This window comes from Rattus rattus, chromosome 3, assembly GCF_011064425.1.
Source record: "Rattus rattus isolate New Zealand chromosome 3, Rrattus_CSIRO_v1, whole genome shotgun sequence".
NCBI classification, from domain to species: domain Eukaryota; kingdom Metazoa; phylum Chordata; class Mammalia; order Rodentia; family Muridae; genus Rattus; species Rattus rattus.
In genome coordinates this window covers 73,906,807-73,926,609 of record NC_046156.1, presented here as the reverse complement: position 1 = coordinate 73,926,609, position 19,803 = coordinate 73,906,807, and the positions used below count along the sequence as shown (strand labels likewise).

General features: G+C 44.8%; 1 protein-coding gene across 5 annotated transcripts in view; it reads right to left on the bottom strand.

Moving 5' to 3' along the window:
- Positions 1 to 19,803, bottom strand: part of Fnip2 (folliculin interacting protein 2) — a 109,196-nt gene that overhangs the window by 15,829 nt on the left and 73,564 nt on the right. For all 5 annotated transcript variants that reach the window (XM_032898214.1, XM_032898216.1, XM_032898217.1 and 2 more), the window contains 6 exons: positions 18,756 to 18,957; positions 17,835 to 17,923; positions 14,254 to 14,400; positions 13,968 to 14,137; positions 5,699 to 7,016; positions 4,527 to 4,683 (listed from right to left, as the gene is read on the bottom strand). In XM_032898214.1, coding sequence (XP_032754105.1) covers positions 4,527 to 4,683; positions 5,699 to 7,016; positions 13,968 to 14,137; positions 14,254 to 14,400; positions 17,835 to 17,923; positions 18,756 to 18,957 — 2,083 coding nt within the window. The remainder of the gene's footprint in view (positions 1 to 4,526; positions 4,684 to 5,698; positions 7,017 to 13,967; positions 14,138 to 14,253; positions 14,401 to 17,834; positions 17,924 to 18,755; positions 18,958 to 19,803) is intronic.

The following is a 19,803-nucleotide window of genomic DNA, read 5'->3' as shown; positions in this document are numbered from 1 at the left end:
GATGATGTCTGAAAAAGCAAACAGTAACATAACTCACTTCATTTAAAAGCCCTCGAAACACATCTCCCAATCCCAGGTGGGGTTGCATTCAGAGCTCCAGCTGCACAAGGCAGAGCTGCAGGCCCCGAGTTACTAATGTAACCTAGAGAAACGAAAACAGCCAGGGTGTTGTAAACAAGGGACTCATCCAAAATGGTTTCCTCTCTAGCCTGTTGATCTGACCCGAGGCATTTAATACTATGTGCTACTTAAGTAATGGTTTCTTGTCTGATGGGACAGGCTGTTCTTTTGTAGTCTGGCTGGTTGGTTGCCCACATGAATTAATTAGTATTCATGAGTACGTATCACAGCCAGGCTTTCAGCAAACCTCCTTATCTGTGCTACTGACTCCTATGTGATATTTCTGGAGTCAATCTGCTGCTGCTGCTGCTGCTGCTCTTAAAATTAAATGGAACAGGCTGCTATAGTCAACTGTTATTTATAAATTGGTCTGAAAAATGCCCGAAGTCTAGATCACTGTTATGATGCCAACTGTAGCCCCGATGACCTTACCTAATGTAAGAGAAGCCAGCGGGCTCCTTGTTACATGACAAAGGGCAAACTTCTGCTCAGGCTCGGCTCAGTCACCTCCAGCAGTGCTCTCAGTGTCTAACACAGAAGTGCTGAGGACACTTGCACATCTTTCTAAACTCTGAAGTAATTCTGTTTCAACTAACACAGTCTTGTCTACCTGTTAATAACACCTCACACTACTTTACCACTTATAAGGATTTTCCACACTTCCTGTTTAAATAGTTAACAGTTACTGAGGGCTTAGTAGTGCATACCAGACACTGGGATCAACACCTGATGTGGATTATGGAAATTTTCAAATTCAAATGAAATCAGTACCCTTTATTTTATAGGATGAACACTTCCCCCAACGGCCACAAAGCCAATAGGAGCTGAGCTATGATTCAGACCTAGGTTGCCTCTTTGGAGGCCCAACTTCTCGAATGTAGGGCAGAGATCAAACTCAAGTGTTCTGTACACACATCCATCCTGTTTTTCAAGACATGTTCTCTCATGAGGACCTCAATGAGGAGGCTGGGCGTGGCCAGCAGTGAGCTACAGGGATCATTCCACCTCTGCCTCCCCAGTGCTGGATTATAAACGCATGACGCCACACCCAGGATTTTAGGCATGGGTCCTGGAGACCAAACATGCTTATGCTTATTGGGCAAGCACTTTCCTACTGAGCTTTCTCCCCAACGTGGAAAGCGAACTCTTACTCACTGCATCCTAGTCTCCCTGTTCTTGTGTCCTCTAAAAATCATCCTTAGGTTTAAGTGATGTTAGCTGACTAGTTGGAAGTCTCGGTGAGTAGTGACACCAGGACTCAGAGCCAAGCTACCTGGCACTGGTCTGTCGCCCTCCTTGCCTTCACTTTGGTCACCAACACTGCCTAGTTGGCTGCACTCATTGGCAGGCACACGGGACACAGAAGACAGACAAGGCTGACTGGGTGGGGGGGTGGGGGGGAGGGGGTGGGGGGGTGGGGTGGCACAGGATGAGTGTTGCTGGCTCAGGCATGTGTCCCCTCTCATTCAGTGAACAGGAAGGTGAAGGAAAGGATACGGTTAATTGATAGGGAAAGTTACCATGGACTGTTACAGAGGCTGGGTAACTTGTATTAGGAGGAAAGAGTTCAAATATCAGACTGAAAAATAGCACGGGTTAAACACCTCGAGAAAACCTGAGTCCTAGTGTTTGAAAGGCAATGAAAGCCATGAAAGTAAACGGCAAAAGATATCTTTTGTAAGAGTCTAGGATAACAAAAAGGATAAAAAGATACTCTTGATGTTGACTGTTCTAGAAAGAAATTTCCTTGTGCTCCAAAGAAAGCTAGTCTGTTGTGGCTATATAATGCACATTTATAAAGCCAGATTTTATAATCTAAACCATGCATGAGTCTAAGAAAAAACAATCAAGAACTTACCAGAGTTGCCTTTACCAAGTTATTCAAAATCCTTCTTTAAAAGGAATCACAAGCCCCAAAGCCTGACATGAGACTGGAATTATTTATACTCCCAAATCAGGTTGTGAAAGCAAGCGGTGCACAGGATTCCCCCACTTCTCCCCACAAGTTCTCAGTGTGCACAGGGTACACATAGCCCTTATCTCTGCTTCTTTTCCTGACGATGTGCTCGGCTTAGAAACATCACTGTCCCTTACGAATAGTTAATTCACCAATGTTTTAAAAATACATCTATTTCCCAAGTACTTGTAAATGGAAGTTAAGTGCCTTTTAAAGTAAAAACAGAACAACATTGTTACAGACCAGAGTGTGAATCAGAGAGGCAGTGTAAGTGAAACTCCATTTCAAAATCAAAACTCAGGACCACCATGATGGTGCCCACCTATCATCCCAGGGTTTGGGAGGCAGATGCTGGTGGATTGCTTAGAGCCTGAGGCTACACAGTGAGAGTTCATTTCAAACAAACAAACAAACAAACAAACAAACAAACAAATGCAAAACTCATGATGATGAGTGTTAAATGAAATTGGAAATCCACTAACTGGACATATTATGAAATTATTAAAACTTGAGGATTTTTTTATGAGCAATCCACAATTTTCTATATAACAGTATGCACATGACTGTATTTTGTAAGCACTCACATCACACGAAATAAATTAGTATGCCTAATAAAATTTAACCTCTCAAGATGACTATATAGTTTAAAGAAATGAGAGCTCCTCCAGTGTAAAAATACTGTTTTTAAAAGGGAGAAAATGAAAACGGAAAAGCTCTAAGAGGAATGATAATGTAGATATGGCCATTTCCTCAAATAAAAGAATTACAGAGGTAGATGGTGACAATGAAAATCAAATATTCAGAAATTAGAAATTGAGTTGTGTCACAGATAAGGTGGAAGTGGTTATCAACCAGGAAATTGCTTTTCCATGGTGGTTAGAAAGTGAATTTGGGCACTTTGGGGAAAATGTGCAGCAGCTCATGAGCTCAGTGTCACTGAGGACAACCGCTAGCTCCTAGAGCCTATTTGAGCCTCTGTTAGGAGCAGAACTGTGGCTTGGTGGAGAAAAGGTGAAAGGAACAAAACCAACATCCTTCGGAATCAAACCGACACAGCACAGAAAGCAAACACCCAAGGGCTCTGCATGTATGGACACAGGCAGGAGGTGACATAAACAGGGTCCCATCACATCCCAACACACGCCAAACACACAAAGGACAGGCACACTGAGGACAGTGCAGAGACACGATACCATGTAAGGAGGGCCCTGTGCTTATACTATGGGATGGATAGATGAGCACCTCTGAAATGATAAGAGAAAGTGTGTGGTAGCTATAGTAAGAATGAAGGGAACTGTGAGTCACTTGTAGATAACAGAAACTTCAGTTTTATTTCAGGACAGTTCCCGTGAGGGAAGGTGTCTGATCAAAGGGTGTGGGACTAGACATATTTGGGTAAGCACATGTGTGCTGGGTGGGCCCTGCACAGATCCCACCTACTTTCTCCACAGCTCTTTACCTCTATGGGGTGCAGGATCCTGTTCTCTGTTTCCCACTTGAGCCCTTCTTACTTCATACAAGCAACCTTAGCCTGCTGAGCCTGTGTCCACTTTGTATCTGGGTGGATGCTCAAGGCTAAAGATGACCTACAATGCCTTCTTTTCTACTCTGCAGAAACTCCTCCCCTCAACAAACAAAAAGTGTGCAATAAGGAGATAACAAAGCCAGGTTCCAACAATCTTAATGAGTCAACAAGGGTTCTCCCTATTGCACAGATAGCATATGTTTCTAATTGCAAAGTAGCTATGCTTGCACATCTGCCCAGTGGCAGCACAATTAAAACAGGTCCATCACATTGACACAGTTTCTCTAAGTGTTCAGCTCCTGTCATGCTGCAGATAACAGAAAAGCACTTAACAGTGGCTGCAGGCAACTTCCCAGTAATACCTGTAAATCGTTCCATAGCCATCTCCACCCGGCTATCAAAGTGAGCTCAATGACAAATCAGTTAAAGCCAATTGCTTTTAGAAACTTGCAAGGTCTGGATAAAAAGCAAGCCATACACAACATCTCTTCAATCTTCCTTCTGAAGACATAAAACTGTCACTTGCCATCTGCCCATTTACGTTTGCCAGGCTAGCCACAGCCATCCACTCCCACTTTACCCTGACCACCCGTTCTGGCTCCAGGAGGCTGACCTCTGAAGAAAACCGGAGGTCTGTGCCTTAGCTGTGCCCTTGCTCTTTGGCCTCTTGCAAAAGAAACTGGAGGATGGAGGAGAGCCCTGGGAGCCAGATGCTCCACCGTCCTCACTGTCCCCAAACAGGCAGTCTTTCTTCCTGCTGCAGGACACTGCAGTCCTGCTCACCGAGTCCCCAGACTCTTAACTACACCTCACTGGCTGTCATGTCACTCTATGTCCGTACAAGCGATCCGTTATGCAGATGCCTCCAATGTGAGCTGGAGAACCAGTTGCTGGTCATCCTGTGGGTCTACCCTGGTCACTTACATGCACCGTGTGGACCAGATCGGCTGCCAGGCACTGCTTCAGCTTCTCATCGCTGCTGGTTCCGTGCAGCACCAAGTCAGGCATATACGTGGCGCAGTAACCTGCCAGAAGTGAGCGGCCAAAATTTCTAACATTTGGCTTGCTGGTGCTCTGAGACCTAAAACAACATTTGAAATATTAAATGCACAGCTAAAAAAGCACAAACTTTTGCTATTACAATGGAAACAAAACCTCAAATACTACAAGAAAATATAGTTTTCCTGTAGTTCTTATCAGGGTCATCGAGTAAGAAGACCGTAAGTGTGAGAAAAGAGGGAATTTGGGAGAAAGGAGATAATTTTTATTAAAATGGAAGCCTGAAAAAATATAGTATTTCCATGGCTAGTTAAAACTTCATTCTTAAGCCATATGTGGAGGTGCCTATTCTCAGTTTAAGGCTAGCCTAGGCTACATAGTGAGACTTGTCTAAAGAACTTAAGATCCTATTCTTTTTTTTTTTTTTTAGAGCTGAGGACCGAACCCAGGGCCTTGTGATTGCTAGGCAAGCTCTCTACCACTGAGCTAAATCCCCAACCTCCAAGATCCCATTCTTATCCATTATACTGAACATGCACCATAAAGTCTCTGTCAGAAGGATGAAGAATGAGGCTGGGTATCATAGTGCCAAAAGCATGGCTTCCTGAATCTGACCTATCTGCAGAGAGCAGTGACCACCACAGTGAAGAACAACAGAAGGAATCTTTTAATTGCAACTTTCAGTCTTCGTGAACCAAAGAACCAACCTGCTGGAGAGCTAATAGAGGCCCGAGCGGCAGGAGGGGGTCTCAGTGAGTGGGATCTATCATCACCTTAGAAGCAGGACATCCACAGCCAGCCATACACATTACATAGACACGAGGGAACTCTCTCCTCCTTGCTAGCGTGGCCACTTTGGCTCTTTACTCCCCCAGTATCTCAAGAACTGCAAAGACCATCAACCGTCCTTTGTCCAAGAACTTAGTCGCACCAAGATGGTGTGTATCCTTGGAGATCAGACAGGCTGGAAACCCCTGGATGTAAGTGGTGATCAGCTAATATTTAAGAGAGAAGCATGTGATACATGTGACCATGAGTGGCTAGCATGGTCATAGCGTCAGGCTATGGACAGACTCCAGTTCCCCGTGCAGTGTTACCTTGGTAGAGGCAGTTCCACTTCAAAGGACCCTTCAGTCCTGTCACAATTGTGACCTAGTTCTAGCAGGGCTAAAACACATGCTTCATCGTCACTGTCTCCGAGAGCACTATCCAAGCTTTCATTCCTGGGAATGTCTCCTTCGCTCCTGTAGTTGGTCTTACCACTGGCATCCCCATAGGGGACATCTGCAGCAATCAGCAGGTCACCCTGCTGTCTACATCTGTTTGGAACAGGCTCTGATGAAGGTCCTTCGCTGCCTTTTAATTGCACATCTCTAGTCTGTTCCAGCTGTCTCCAGCCACTTTCCGCTGTACAAGTGGAAGGTGCAAGGGGGCCATCAGCTTGGCTCAGCTGTCCCACGGCATGTGCCATGTTGGCTCGGAGGCCTCTGTTCTCAGAGACACCTTCTTCTCCTAAACAGTGGTCCTGAGGTGTGATGTCCTTCTGAAAGTCAGCTTTGAAGGAGCACCCAGAGGCCTGCTGGTCTTGAGTCAGGCCAGTGTCCATGCTAGACCTGGCAGAGGCACTGGCCCCATGAAAATGTCCACAGGCCTTTAACCGCTCCTCCATTCTTTTGGTGCGGCTTTCAAAGTCAGACTCTGGAGAGATGGAACTTCCAATGTGGAAAGTGACCTTTTCAACAGGAGGACCCTCCTGGGAATGTCTGTCAGGGCAGGGCCAGGCTGCTGAGCGCTCTGCTCGTTTCTTTAGCATCTCGCCATGCAGCTCTTCATGGAAAGTTTGTTGGTCCATCCTTCTTTTTACCCTGGGCACCTCACAGCTGGGAGGTCCTGAAGAACAATCCTGGGCTACCTGTTGGTCATTCTGTTTGTCCTCACAGAACATGCCTCGAGGTGTCCATGAACTGTCAGTTTCGGCCTCTTGGAACCCCACGCTGCTGGCCTCAGAATCCTGCTCTGGCCTCTTGCATCTGTTTCTTTCAGGTTTGTGGCCCAGTTCGGTATTAATGCCTTCTGGGATCTCAGCTACTGCTGTAGGCTCAGGGCTCCTCCTCTCAGATGTCCCTGCTGGTAGGATTGGTGGTACCAGAGCGGGCTCATTGCTCACTGTAACTACCACATACTCAGACTCTTCTACCTCTCCTTTTTCCAAGGCAGTTACAATCTTGCTCCCATTTATAACCTGGTCATCGTCACTGTGATTCCCACTCCAGGTCAGCTGATTCTCTTGCAGTTCAGAGCAACGGAGAAAGTAGGTTAGAACATAAAGAATGCGCTGGACCAAATCCTTCTGCTTCCCAATCACCACGGTGCGAGTCAGTCTCACTGGAGAGCCTATAGCTCCATAAAGATCACCTGCAGGGCAAAGATGGACAGAAGACAAAGCCCTCTGGTGTTAGCACGCATAGATCTGTCTGCCCTTTACAAGAACAAAATGGGTAACTTGATTTCCAGCCTCCAACCACTTTTTGACATACAAGATATAGAATTTCTAGGAATGGCCATGTTCCAGTCCCCCTGATCCTGGAGAGCAGGTCTGGAAGATAACACAGGCTGCAGCCCAGCATCCAGCTGAGCACAGCAGAGCACAGCAGTGGCTCTATTGGATACGCAAGCCCTTCATTATGCTCAGGCAGTAGCAGCAGGCCCAAGGAAGGCTGAAGCTACTCCTTTGCATAAGTGACCAGATGAAGTATGCCATACTTGGAGATATCTTGCAAATTAGAAATCTTCTTAGAATACTCAGGTGGGAACTTTATCAGGGGGAGGACTGGAGAGAGTGCTCAACGGTTAAGAGCACGTGCTGTGCCTGTTGAGTCTGTAACTCTAGATAGGCCATCTTCTGATCTCCTCAGATACTTGCACTAGCCTGATGCACAAGCACACACACATAATTGAAAATAAAGGAAAAATCCCAGGATAGTAAACCTTAAGGGTAAAATGCAAATTCAAGAATTTCCAAACTGATAAGAAGTAAATCAATTAAAAACACTTAGTGAGGTTAGTATGTATAGGATTCTCTTCATAGAGTGATTGACTCTAAGTAAACTCAGTTTATAAGAAAAAAGTATCTAGTTATGAATAATAAACCTGGAATTTTTCTTTATTTTATAGAATATAAAAATTCTACAGGACACAAAATGTTGTCTTAGTTATGCTCTGATAAGCTGGTCAAAATGGGCTGATGAGCCAGCTTTGTGTTCAGTGTGAAAAGTTTTATAGAACACACTGACATAGAGTTAAAGGCAGCAACAGAACAGAGAAGGCTAAATTGGGGGTGGGAAAAAAGGGCAAGGTAGAGAGGGAACATTGGGAAAAATAACTAAAGGCCTTTTTAAAAAGGAGACCAAATACTGTAGAAGCTCACACGCGCACACACACACACACACACACACTCACACTCTCTCTCTCTCTCTCTCTCGTTAAAATAGTTACCTACCATAGGGCAACAGTGTTCCTATCAGATACAAGCTATCAAATAAAAATTCCGGAGCCAGGAATGGGCTATTTCTTTAGAGTTGTTGGCTGATGAGATCCTATAGACCCCAGCCCCTGCCACCCCAAACATTACAGGCTATTGCCAATACTGTTAGTTACCCTCTAGACTTTCAGAGTAAGACGCTATTGCTGAAGATACCACATAGAGAACTTAGCTGATGCTTACCTGGAAGCTACGGCCCTAGCTGGCTAGCTTTTACAGTACTGGAAGGTGCTGTGAATGCTAGAGGGGAAAGGAATCATCAATCAGATCCAACCGAGAGTCCTATGAGATACAAAGACAGCTGGCCTGATAAAACATGACCTCTGGTGTAACAGTGGTACAATTATCATGGGAGAAACTAATCACTCATTGCTTGGAGTTAGGTCCTATTCCACAAGATACAACTCATACCCAGCATAATTATGGAGCCAAGAACCTATGTCTGGACGGGTCCAGGCTGTGGAGAGAGCCGCTACTGTGCTTCTCTAAATGGGCACGGTATTCCTAATGACGTACGGTTGCTCCCATAGGCCAGTGCATCTTCTCAGCCTCATCTGAGAAGCTTCTATCTACTGCATATGGTTATCAGCATAGAAACCCACACCTGCCCAAGGTACAGAAGATAAGAGACGGCAAAAATGCTCTCCCTAACAGAGCACAAATGCTGTGCCCTCCTCTTCTCAAGGATCACTGTAGAAGAGGGAACAGAAAGAATTTCAGAGCCAGGGGCAGTGGATGACCACACAGTGTCTTGTGGGCACAGTGGGACAGGCAGCTGCACAAAAGAACTAACAGCAGTCTTGACAAATGAAATTCCAGTATGACGATGGAAGTTACGATAAAATCCCACCCCAGCTATGGAGCTATGGGTAACTGTTAGCTTCTGGGAAAAGAAGAGATAGTCCTCTCTTAGTATTGCCCCTGGTAAGTCAACCAACCAAACTCCAGGGCAACACCCAAGAATTGCCCAAGAATATTTGGGCAATACAAATTGATCTTCATGGGCTTTAAAAATAAAATTCAAAGGACACAAGGTTAGGTGGGGAAGGGGGTAGATCTGGAAGCGCTGGGGGAGGGAAGGGGAGTATGGTCAAAACATGCAAAACTCTCAAAGAACACATTTTTAAAAAGTACTGGTACCTAAGTACTAAGTCATCAAGCTCAATCGTTTGATTGTAGTGGTAAGATAGACAGCCAATGCTTACTGACTGGGTATGCACCTAGTTTCCTAAGAGCGAAAACTACCTCCTTATACAACTGAGCCAGAGCTGAAAGCCACCAACGCTGGCATGTGTGCTGCACAGACGACAGGCTATGTGATGGGTACAAAGAAGAACTCGGGACGTCAAGACTCAGCTGAGGAATGCACCCGTAGAGAGGCAGGAAGCCACAGGTTAGAGACAACTAAAATTAGTGGACTGAGGTTGAGAGAGACTGTGAGAACGAGCAGGAAGTTTTCTCTCTAGGGAACCATAAGGAAGTTTGTCCTTCACAGAGTTTCCCCTACTACACAGCTTCCAAAAACATTTGAAGAGCAGGACAGAAATGATAACAAACACTTTTCTCTATAAAAGGACAGGACTGAAGGCTAAAGGATCCTTAGCATCTAAGAGGTCATTCTAGACTTTAAGAGAAAGCTGAGAAGTGTGGTAAGATGCTATGGTTTGGCCTCAGAAAACTGCCCTCGGTATAGGCTAATGCTATGCCTTCTTTCTGATCCTATCTCCCCAAGCTTCAGCACATCACAGTCACTTCAGAATTCAGGGGTGTTTCTGTGACAGCAGCCTTGGTGTATTACCACATACAAGCTGGTCCTGGTGGTGTGGGCCTATGATCCCAGTTACTATGGACGCTGAGGAAAGAGGATCGTGAGTTCAAGACCAGCACAGGCTATACAGTGAATTCCAGGCCAGCCTAGACTACAAACAGTGACTCTGTCTCAAGAATGAAACAAACAAGCAACACTTCCCACGTCAAAGAAAAATAAACAGATGTAACAATTTTATCAGATGGCTTGAACCTTATGTATTTTGATATATATTTTAAATTAATTTTCTAAGTGTTGGAGCAGCACAGTCTATGACTTTTCACATATACAGGGTACATAAATAGGGCTTCACCAATCAGGAAGAAGGGTTATTCGTGTAGCTAGCTCACAGCAGCAAAACTAGAAAAGAAGCACAAAGTTCTTTACGCAGGGGAAGGGTTCAAAATCTTCCATAAAAATGGAAAATGGGGAGTCTTTAGAAAAAGAATACATTATATTTGTAAATGAAATGGATAACAAGGGAAGACATTGCTGAGTAAAGGCTGGGGACATAATTCAGTAAGAGTGACTACAAGCCTGAGGTCCTAGGTTCACTTCCCAGTGTCCACAGGAAGCCAGGTGTAGTCACATGTGCTTGTATCCAAACTGCTGAGGAACAGAGAATTAATTCCAGGTTCAGTGAGAAAGCCCTTCTCAAGGGAACAAGGCACACGGCAACAGTACTGGCATGGTTATATGCTCCTGCACAGGTCTGTGCGCATGCACGCACACACGCACGCACGCACACACACACAAACACGCCCAAAGAATGAAAAGTCATGGTAAAGGTCAGGTAAAACTAGATAATAGTTACCATCAAAATCAAGGTGGGCAACATTTTCTATGGTTATCTGAGGGGAAACAGATGTATGCTTTCTTGTTGGATCAGATTTACAAGTACTTATTACCTTTTATTTTTGGCCAGAAAATAACTAACTGTTGCAAACAAAAGATTATGCTGTGAAACACACCCTCCTGAAGAGTTTCTTTCCTTGTCTACACAACGGAGACCTCACAAGTGTCTGAAATATGAGAAGTACCATGTTTGTGACAGCCAAGTCTGATGTTCATGTAATCGTAAGACTCTGATGAAGAGCAGAGCTCATCAGGGTGGAGAAAAAGAGATAGCATGTTTAAAACGGGTCAAGTGGGATTGCCCGCTCTGAGGAGGAGAAACAAGAGGAAAGATGAATGATGTAGACTGCCCTGTGTCTGTGGGCTCCTCAGGCATGGTGCTATGCACACAGTAGGGATTCTGGGAAGAGGAGGGAGAGAGACAGGAGCAGAAATAGATTTTAAATGAAGGACTCCCCAAAAGCAAAACTTTATGAGTGACATAGGTCTGTCCATCCAAGAAGGTCAATTAACTCAATTATGAAAACCCAAGGAAAACCCCAGTAAAAGTAAAAGTAGACCCTAAAGCTGAACTGCCAAAAGCCAAAGGCAAAAAGGGCATCTTGAAGGCAGCAGGAGAAAACTCACTCACCACAAGCACAGTTTCTCACCTACAACAACAGACACCTCCACACCCTAAAACTCACATTTTACAGAACCTTGTGCGAGTCCTTCTGTTTCTATGCGACTATCCTGTTTAAATACTTTTCCAACCCACTACCGGCTTCCACAGTCCACTGGTGGGTGGTATCCCTAATGTGGAATCCTTGTGCATGGTGCCCATGGGGCAAAGGCACCAGATCACTGCACCCCTAGGAGCAGTTCCTTGAATGTGAAGAGACTGCAGCTGGGCTCCTCTGCCTGTGTGAGACTCCACACAGGTAAGAACAGAAGTGCACACTATCCTCCTGATGAGCCCTCAGTAATGGTGAAATCATCCTCGATAGAACGAACCATTTTTATTACTTGGGAAACCAAATTAAAATCACATCTGCATTGCTGTTTAGCCCCCAGAGCTTACATTTTCTTGCCTACTGTGGCACACAGAAAATAACCATAATTTAAGTACAATCTCTGTCTAATCACGGAAATGCTTTCACCATTTGTGATCATGGAGACTCAGTCACTCACACTTGTCTTTATAAGGTTGTCAGATGCCTTCTCTATGCAAGGCTTCATTCCCTCCCGAAACTACTCCGACCAACACCCTGTCCCCAGAGGGACTTCTCAGGAAGCGGACTGAAGGCCCACAGGGGCATATGGTCTCCGATGAAAAGCAACAAGCAAGCCCACAGGAAGGGATTGTGCCTTATTAGGCTGAACACAAGGAGTCTGTGTTTCCTACTTAGCTCAATCCCGCAGGAGAAGCATGCCGACATCTAAATGCATTTGTCTAATTAAATGCATGCTGCTTAATCACCACTGTTTGGAAATCAACTCTGCAGCAGGACACACTGTATTTCCTTAATGTCCAGCCTGTTCCCCTCCAGCAGTAAACACTACACTTTAAAAAATTATCTTCCCCAAATGAGAACAACAACATATGTTCTCAGGGCTACTCAGCCCTGAGTGAGGTGGCGAGTTCGGGACTGTTCATTGTACCAAGTATCAAAATATAAAGCACTGTCTTTTTTTTTTTTTGAACCTTCATTACAGAGCCCAGGCTAGATGACCTTAATCCTCCTGCCTCAGCCTCCCAAGTCCTAGGATTACAATCATGTGTAGTCACTTGCAATCTAACATGGTTTTACTATCCACAAATTCTTTTGTTAATTCATTAAAGACACACCTATTACTTACCCTATGAGATTTGTATCTTCTTTTGTGTCTTGTGGGCACAAGGACAAGAAAGTACTTTTATTGCTATAAAGTAAGGGCGACTCTGACAGGTAGGAGTGAGAATCTCATCCTATCTGTGAGTATGTGTGCAAGGCACTAACAACAAAGCTTGTGCTGTGGTGTCAGCCTTCATTACAGCTTCTGAAACACTGTTTTAGGCTACAGTGCTTTCCCCAAGTCCACTGCTTTCCCTGGCAATTACCGTTTGGAGATTCCTACAAGTAAGGCTTCTCTCTCCATAAATGCCCCATGATGTAGATTCAGGAGCAGCATCCAGAGCAACGGTGCTTGGTGCAAGTGACTGCACGTCACAGTGAACACAAGTCCTGACCCCTCCCATCTGACATGTGTGGACAGGGCTTATCTGGCCACATACAAATTCCCAGACTCTACAGTTAACAAACAAAAAGAAGGGCACAGGAATGCTAAGTGACTGCCTTCCGAAACCAAGGAACAATAGGCCTCTGGCACCCACACTCCTTGCACACTCTTAGCCAAGCACTAGGGTGTTTTCAAAAGACCTGACCAAGGATCAACCTTGTCCACCAGGCAGCTGACTGCGGAGCCTTAATAGCTATGATTCAACTCTGAGTTCTAGCACATGGGTGGGACAGACGTCATGTGATCATACCGTGTGTCATTCTAATGCTTGCTGAGAACAAGGCCTCATAAACCCAGCTATGTAACCCTAGGCTCACCCATGCAGTGTTAGATCACTATACCATGCCTACGCATATGGGTTGAGGAAGTAATGCTACCATCAAGTGCAAGGACCAAGTGACAGATGAGACATCGGATCTATGGCAGTCAGAGCGGTAGTGACATGTAAGTGTGCCACTTTCCTCTGGTCTTCTCTCCCTAGCCACTCCATCAACAGCTCTCACTCCTTTTCTTGCTCCTCTTCCCACTGACATTTGACAAAATTTGGAGACATTTTGATGGTTACAACTCTAGGAAGACAGGGGGTATACTAGCATCTAATGAATGGAGGCCAGGGATATGGCTGAACAACCTAGAAGACAGCCCTCCCCTGTCCTATCATAACTTGACCACAAAAAATTATCTGCCCAAACAGTCAGTAGTTAAACCATCATAGGGTGAACAGGCTCTGTGCGTCTGGTGGACTCAGTTTGACTACAAGGTCTCAAGAAAGCAGAACAAAGCAGCCAGCAAGGGAAAGGGATGAGGAGAGGAGCCTGCCAGTTAGATCTGTGGGCCTATCTTATTCCTGCAAGAGACAATCTTTGTGTGACTTGGTTAGAAAGCCAGTCAAATAGGTACTAACCCAGCTGTGCCCAGAGAGGATTATATGGATGTGTTTTGGCCAGCATGTTCACTGACTGAGAGGTGCGCTTCTCCGAGAAGGCTTTAATGGGAGGATGGTCAACAGGCATGACAGTTGGTACCCAGGCCAGGTGGTAGGTTAACACCGCAGTCAGTAAGGCAGCGAAAAACCTTGGGAAAACAGACAAAAGCATACCCAGATTAGTCAAATACAGGATAAGGCATATCCTGCACAGAACATGCACTGGCCCAGGATTGGTCTGCAAGTCAAAAGAGGGTTTACTTACTGGTTTTTGTTGACCTGTTCAATCAGAAGTATAAATTCCTTGAGAAAGCGCTGGCAGAGTTGGTTTTTTTCCAAGGTGTTGGACATCATGGTAAGCCACACTGGTTCGGCTATCCTTGGAACAGAATATAAGTTCCAGATAGTCCCTCTACAGGAGAGAAGGGACAGACTGTAGTAAGTAGTTACTGTGGGTATCTTAGTGTCACAATACAAAGCTGAACACTGTAATGTGGATCTATGCACTCCCTAAGGAATAGAAAAATAAATGAACACAGGTGGGCAAACTACAACTCACACAAATCTGATTGCTACCATTTTTGTAAATAAAGTTTCATTGGGACCCAGGAATGTTTATTTACACATTATCTATGAGTGCTTCTGCAGGAGAGTGGCAAAGTTAGGTGGCAGTGTAGAAACCCTTAAGAGAAAAAGCACACCATCCCTAACATAAAAACATTCATTTAGAAAATAATGTGTGAGGATGAAGCTCAGTGATATAGTACCAGCTTATCATGCACACAGCTCTGGGCTTGGTCCCAAACACTGCACACACACACAAACAATACAAAGGGTTAAAAAATTCACTGTCCCTATCCAGAATTTATAACCATTTTTAAAATTTATTTAAAATATTATATACAAAAACTTAAGACTGTACAGGTTTACAGGGGTACCATACAGTCCTTTTTAGATGCTAGTTACTTTGCTTTCGTGGTACTGAGAGTCAAATCCCGGTCTTTTGGCAAGCTAGACAAGCACTCAGCCACTGAGTTATATCCACACAGCACTCTTAGGTAAAGAAATACAGATCAAGAGCTGGGCGCACCAGCAGTCAAAACACTTGAGAGAGAGGCAGGCGAACTCTGAGTGTGAGGCAGCTACAGCGACATAGTAAGTCTACCTAGAATTCAGTGCGCGGGACACACACAGACATGCAGGACAAAGAAGGCGCATGCTATGTTGAAAATGAGATTGCTAGGTGACTCAATTCTACTGAGTTCAGTTAACTATCATGCTGGCTTTCTAAACCAAATGCCCATCTGGTTTCTAAACCAAATGCCCAAGCTACACAATGGCTCTTCCTCACTAACATGCCAGCCTCCAGTGTGGATGCACACATACTTCACGCTGAGGTTAGGATGGGGACCCAGGCAGGGCAGTCTCTGTTAGAAGCTGCATGGCTCAAATGTGTTTTTCCAGGTGTAAAAACGTACTCAGACTCTCCACGGGATAAAAAGGAAATTCAGCCCTGAATGAATAACACAATCTCTCCCAAATCAAGACTGAGCAGGCATACTTGGACTAGACTATGTAGCTGTGTATCCAAAGGGATCAGGACAGAGCACAAACCTACCCTGGCAAAAACAGGAAACAGAAAACTTCACGCTTCCAAAAATAGTATTTACTGAGTTAAGAAGCTATGACTCCAAACTGGACGATGCAGAGATCAAAAGATGCTGGGGATCCCATCCCCAGTGAATAAGTCACATCACAGCTCCCCGCCCGTGGCTCTGGGAACATTATGGAAGAGGGAATGGAAAGACTGCAAGTGCCCAACCATCAGGAACAGTGAATAGTCTCTTCTAGAAATGGCTGCATAAACAAAAGCAGAACAGCGGCAATCTCCACGGGCACACTGACTCTAAGGGGGAGTTTATCCTGGGCTCCACCTGAAACTAAACAGCACAGGCAACTAGAGACTGTTGGGAGAGGGAGAATGAATCTCCTCTTCTAGGGATGAGCGTCCTTATTGTTTGTCCAGTGCAGAGTGCTCATCCCTGAAAGCATTTACACAGAACAAATTCAGCAAGCGCGTTTATATATTTGTGCATATAGGTATGTAACAACAGCAGTCTACCAACGTGAGAGTGATATCATTCTATTTCACTTAAAAACATATCTATAAGAACAGTAGCACTGAAGATGATTACAGTAGCAAAGTCTAGGATTTACCTACAAAATTCATGTCTCAGCTGGATGTGGTGACATGCACCTTTAATCCCAGCATTTGGGAGGCAGAAGCAGGTGGATCTCTGTGAGTTCAAGACCAGCTTGCTTTACATACTGAGTTCCAGGTTGGCCAGAGTTATGCACTGAAAATGTGTCTTGAAAATAAAACAGAATTCATATCTCTAAATACCAGTACACTATTTTGTCTGTTTCTGGGAGGGCTCACTGTCAAAGTATAAAACTCTTCTATATGCACAGCCTTTGGTTTTTATATTCAGGTTTTCACCTCTGAAAGATTAGTCTGATTAGATTAGCATCCAGACTCTCAAGCACAAGTCAGCTTTGAATGGGACCAGGCAGGACGACATGACAATCCAGTGCTGCTCTCACTGGAGATGGCCTACTCAACACCTTCAAGGCATTCATCAAATGAAACGACCTACACAGTTCCTTATCTATAGCTGGAGGGCAGAAACCGTAGCGATTTTGCTTCTAGCAGCACTGAACTCACCAGCAAAATATGTTCCAGCATTCTAGGAACTGTAATAGTTTTTAACCCCTCAGCTATTTGGCACACTGCTTCACAGTGAGATTCCATTCTCTGTTAAGAGACTCAGATGAGTGCAGTGGGGGAAAACCCCATCTGACAGCAGATCGCCCCGCTAACCACACTCTGTGGGCAAGGAGTACAGGAAACCAGGGCTCACTGATGATTGGTGGAGCCCTAGATCAGTTAGAAACTGCTTGCGGAGTCAGAGAAAAGGTGTCACACAATCCAGACTAGGACGTGTACCGCAGGCACACGTGTGCACTACATGAGCCCTGGCAAATGAGAGCTAGGATTCCAGGACATGTACATATTTTCTCCATGTGCTCAGGGCACAGGCAGGGTCCTTGAACCCAAGTTTTACCATTTGTACAAATGGTAAAAAGGCTTTACCTTTGAAGTTTATGGGACAACAGACATAAGATCATGGAACTGATTACAAGACATCTTATATATTAGTTTTTGGTTCATTGTGATGAAAATAATCCCATTAAGCCAGATGTGGTAATGCACACCTTAATCCTAGCAGTCAGGAGGCAGAGGCAGGAAGATCTCTGAGTTTGAAGCCAGCTCAGTCTAATATGCAATTCCAGGCCAGCCAGGACTATACAGTGAGACCCATTCTCAAAATTAACACAAAACAAGACAACAACCCCCACCCCAAGAACACAACAAACAAAAAAACTAATCCCATTAAGAACCATCAGGCAGGGCTGGAGAGATGGCTCAGCAGTTAAGAGCACTGACTGCTCTTCCAGAGGTCCTGAGTTCAATTCCCAGCAACCACATGGTGGCTCACAACCATCTGTAAAGGGATTCGATGCCCTCTTCTGGTGTGTCTGAAGACAACTACAGTGTACTCACATATAATAAATGAATAAATCTAAAAAAAAAAAAAAAAAAGGCCATCAGGCACAGTGAGGATTACTCAAATGCTTGGCTTTATTTACCCTGCTCTCATGGGACAGAGTCACTAAGATGACTAATCATTGCCAGTCCCCAATTCTTTTAAGACAGAGCCTCATGGCAGCTGGCTATACCACTGCTCTTCACTTCCTGTTGTCTTTTCAAACCTTGAACGTTACCTGAATTCTCCCAGGGCTTCCATCAGACGACTCACATAAAACTGGACACGGAGACTTGATTCAGAGATCTTCCTACAGGAGATCATGGCCTTCATGGAAGAGAGAGAGCCACGTTACTCTCTAAGAAGAAACTCCTCTATGACTGACCTGCTGACTCATTAATGAACAATGATGCTATAATATATTTAAAACCCTGACTGTAATGACATTTCCCCTTATCAAAAGCAGTAACTTTCTTCCCTACAGCACCCTGGTCTCCAGCCTTTAAAATCCTGAGGGTCATCATACCAGGACATGTTTTAACCTCCTTATGCAGGTCATCTCCCACATAATGTGCCATTTTAAACTGCAAACCCCTCCCCTATTTGCCAGTAGGTCACAATTGTGTTACCTTTCATTGCCTGGACTTGGCCTCAGGACTTTGCACCCCCATCCCTTAACTTTTCTTTTCTTTCTTTTTTTTTTTTTTAATAGAGTTTATTCGGGGCATGGGGAGGGGAGTTAAGAGGATAATAGGGGGCTGGAGAGATGGCTCAGTGGTTAAGAGCACCAACTGCTCTTCCAAAGGTCCTGAGTTCAAATCCCAGCAACCACATGGTGGCTCACAACCATCTGTAATGAGATCTGATACCCTATTCTGGTGTGTCTGAAGACAGCTATAGTGTACTTACATATAATAAATAAATAAATAAATCTTAAAAAAAGCAGAAGAGGGTAGTAGGGCAGAGAGAGAGAGAGAGAGAGAGAGAGAGAGAGAGAGAGAAGAGAGAAGAGAGAAGAGAGAAGAGAGAAGTAGAGGAGTAAAGGAATAGAGTAGAGGCCAGCCATGAGCATGTGGAGAGAAGTGGAGGAAGGAAATGGGGAGAGAAGGGATCAAGGTGCAAGAGAGAACAAGAGGAAGCAGGAGTAAGAGACTCTTACCTTTTCAATTGCACTCTTCAGCCTGTTCATGTGAGATTCAAACAGGGGGAAGTGGGAGAAAAAGAAGTCCTGGAAATCCCGTTGTGCGGCCTCTCTCTCACACAAGGAAAAGATGATACTGATGGCGATTTTCTTCCGTCTAACTATGGATGGATTAGAGCTACAGGTTTCTTCAGCCAAGCTAAATGTTTCATCCGTTGACCTGGAGGAAAATTAGGTTTGAAAAGTGGCCATGCATCATCTGTGAGTCGCTGGAGGTAAGCGGTCTTGTCATGGGATGCTACTCAGGATGCTCATACAGGATGGTGAGAGCTCAGGGGCCAGCCATCTACCTCAGACTCTTCTCTTAGTACTTATCAGGAAAACCAGGAGGATAACACTTACCATTACACATCTTACACACTCCCATCTTACCATCCGAAGGAGCTCAGACGAAAGTCAGTGGCAGTTTAAACATTTGACTCTCACCCTTTTGATTGCATTTAGGAATAGGAGACACCGGTTTAATCAAAACACAGGTTCTAGCTAGAGAGGCTCTCAGGGGGTAAATGTCTTTACTGCGTTGCACAAGCCCAGTCACCTGAGCTCCATCTCCTAGATTCACTGAAAAGATCGATGTGGCAGCACACAACCTCGATCCCAGCATTCTCACTGTGAGATGAGAGGCAAGGACAGAATAATTGGTGGTGGAACACTCACAGGTCTGCTAGCCTAGCATACGACACAGGAGAAACAAGAGAAACCCTGCCTCAACAAGGCGGAAGGCAAGAACTGACTCCTCAAAGTTGTCCTCTCATGTCTCCAGTGCTCTCTGGCAAATGTGTGCCCTAGGATATAAAAGAACAAGCACAACACAGGCCCTTGTTTTTGTTCAGAGATAAGAACAGATGAGAGACTCAGAAGATGGGTCCTGTGAATATTCATGCTTCAACACTCACTGGCACCACCCCCAAGGCTATTAAAACCAGCAGACGAAGTAACTCCTCTAATGCTCTAATGAAGCCATGTGATGAACTGACTGAGCACTCTGGGAAATCCACTAGGCAGA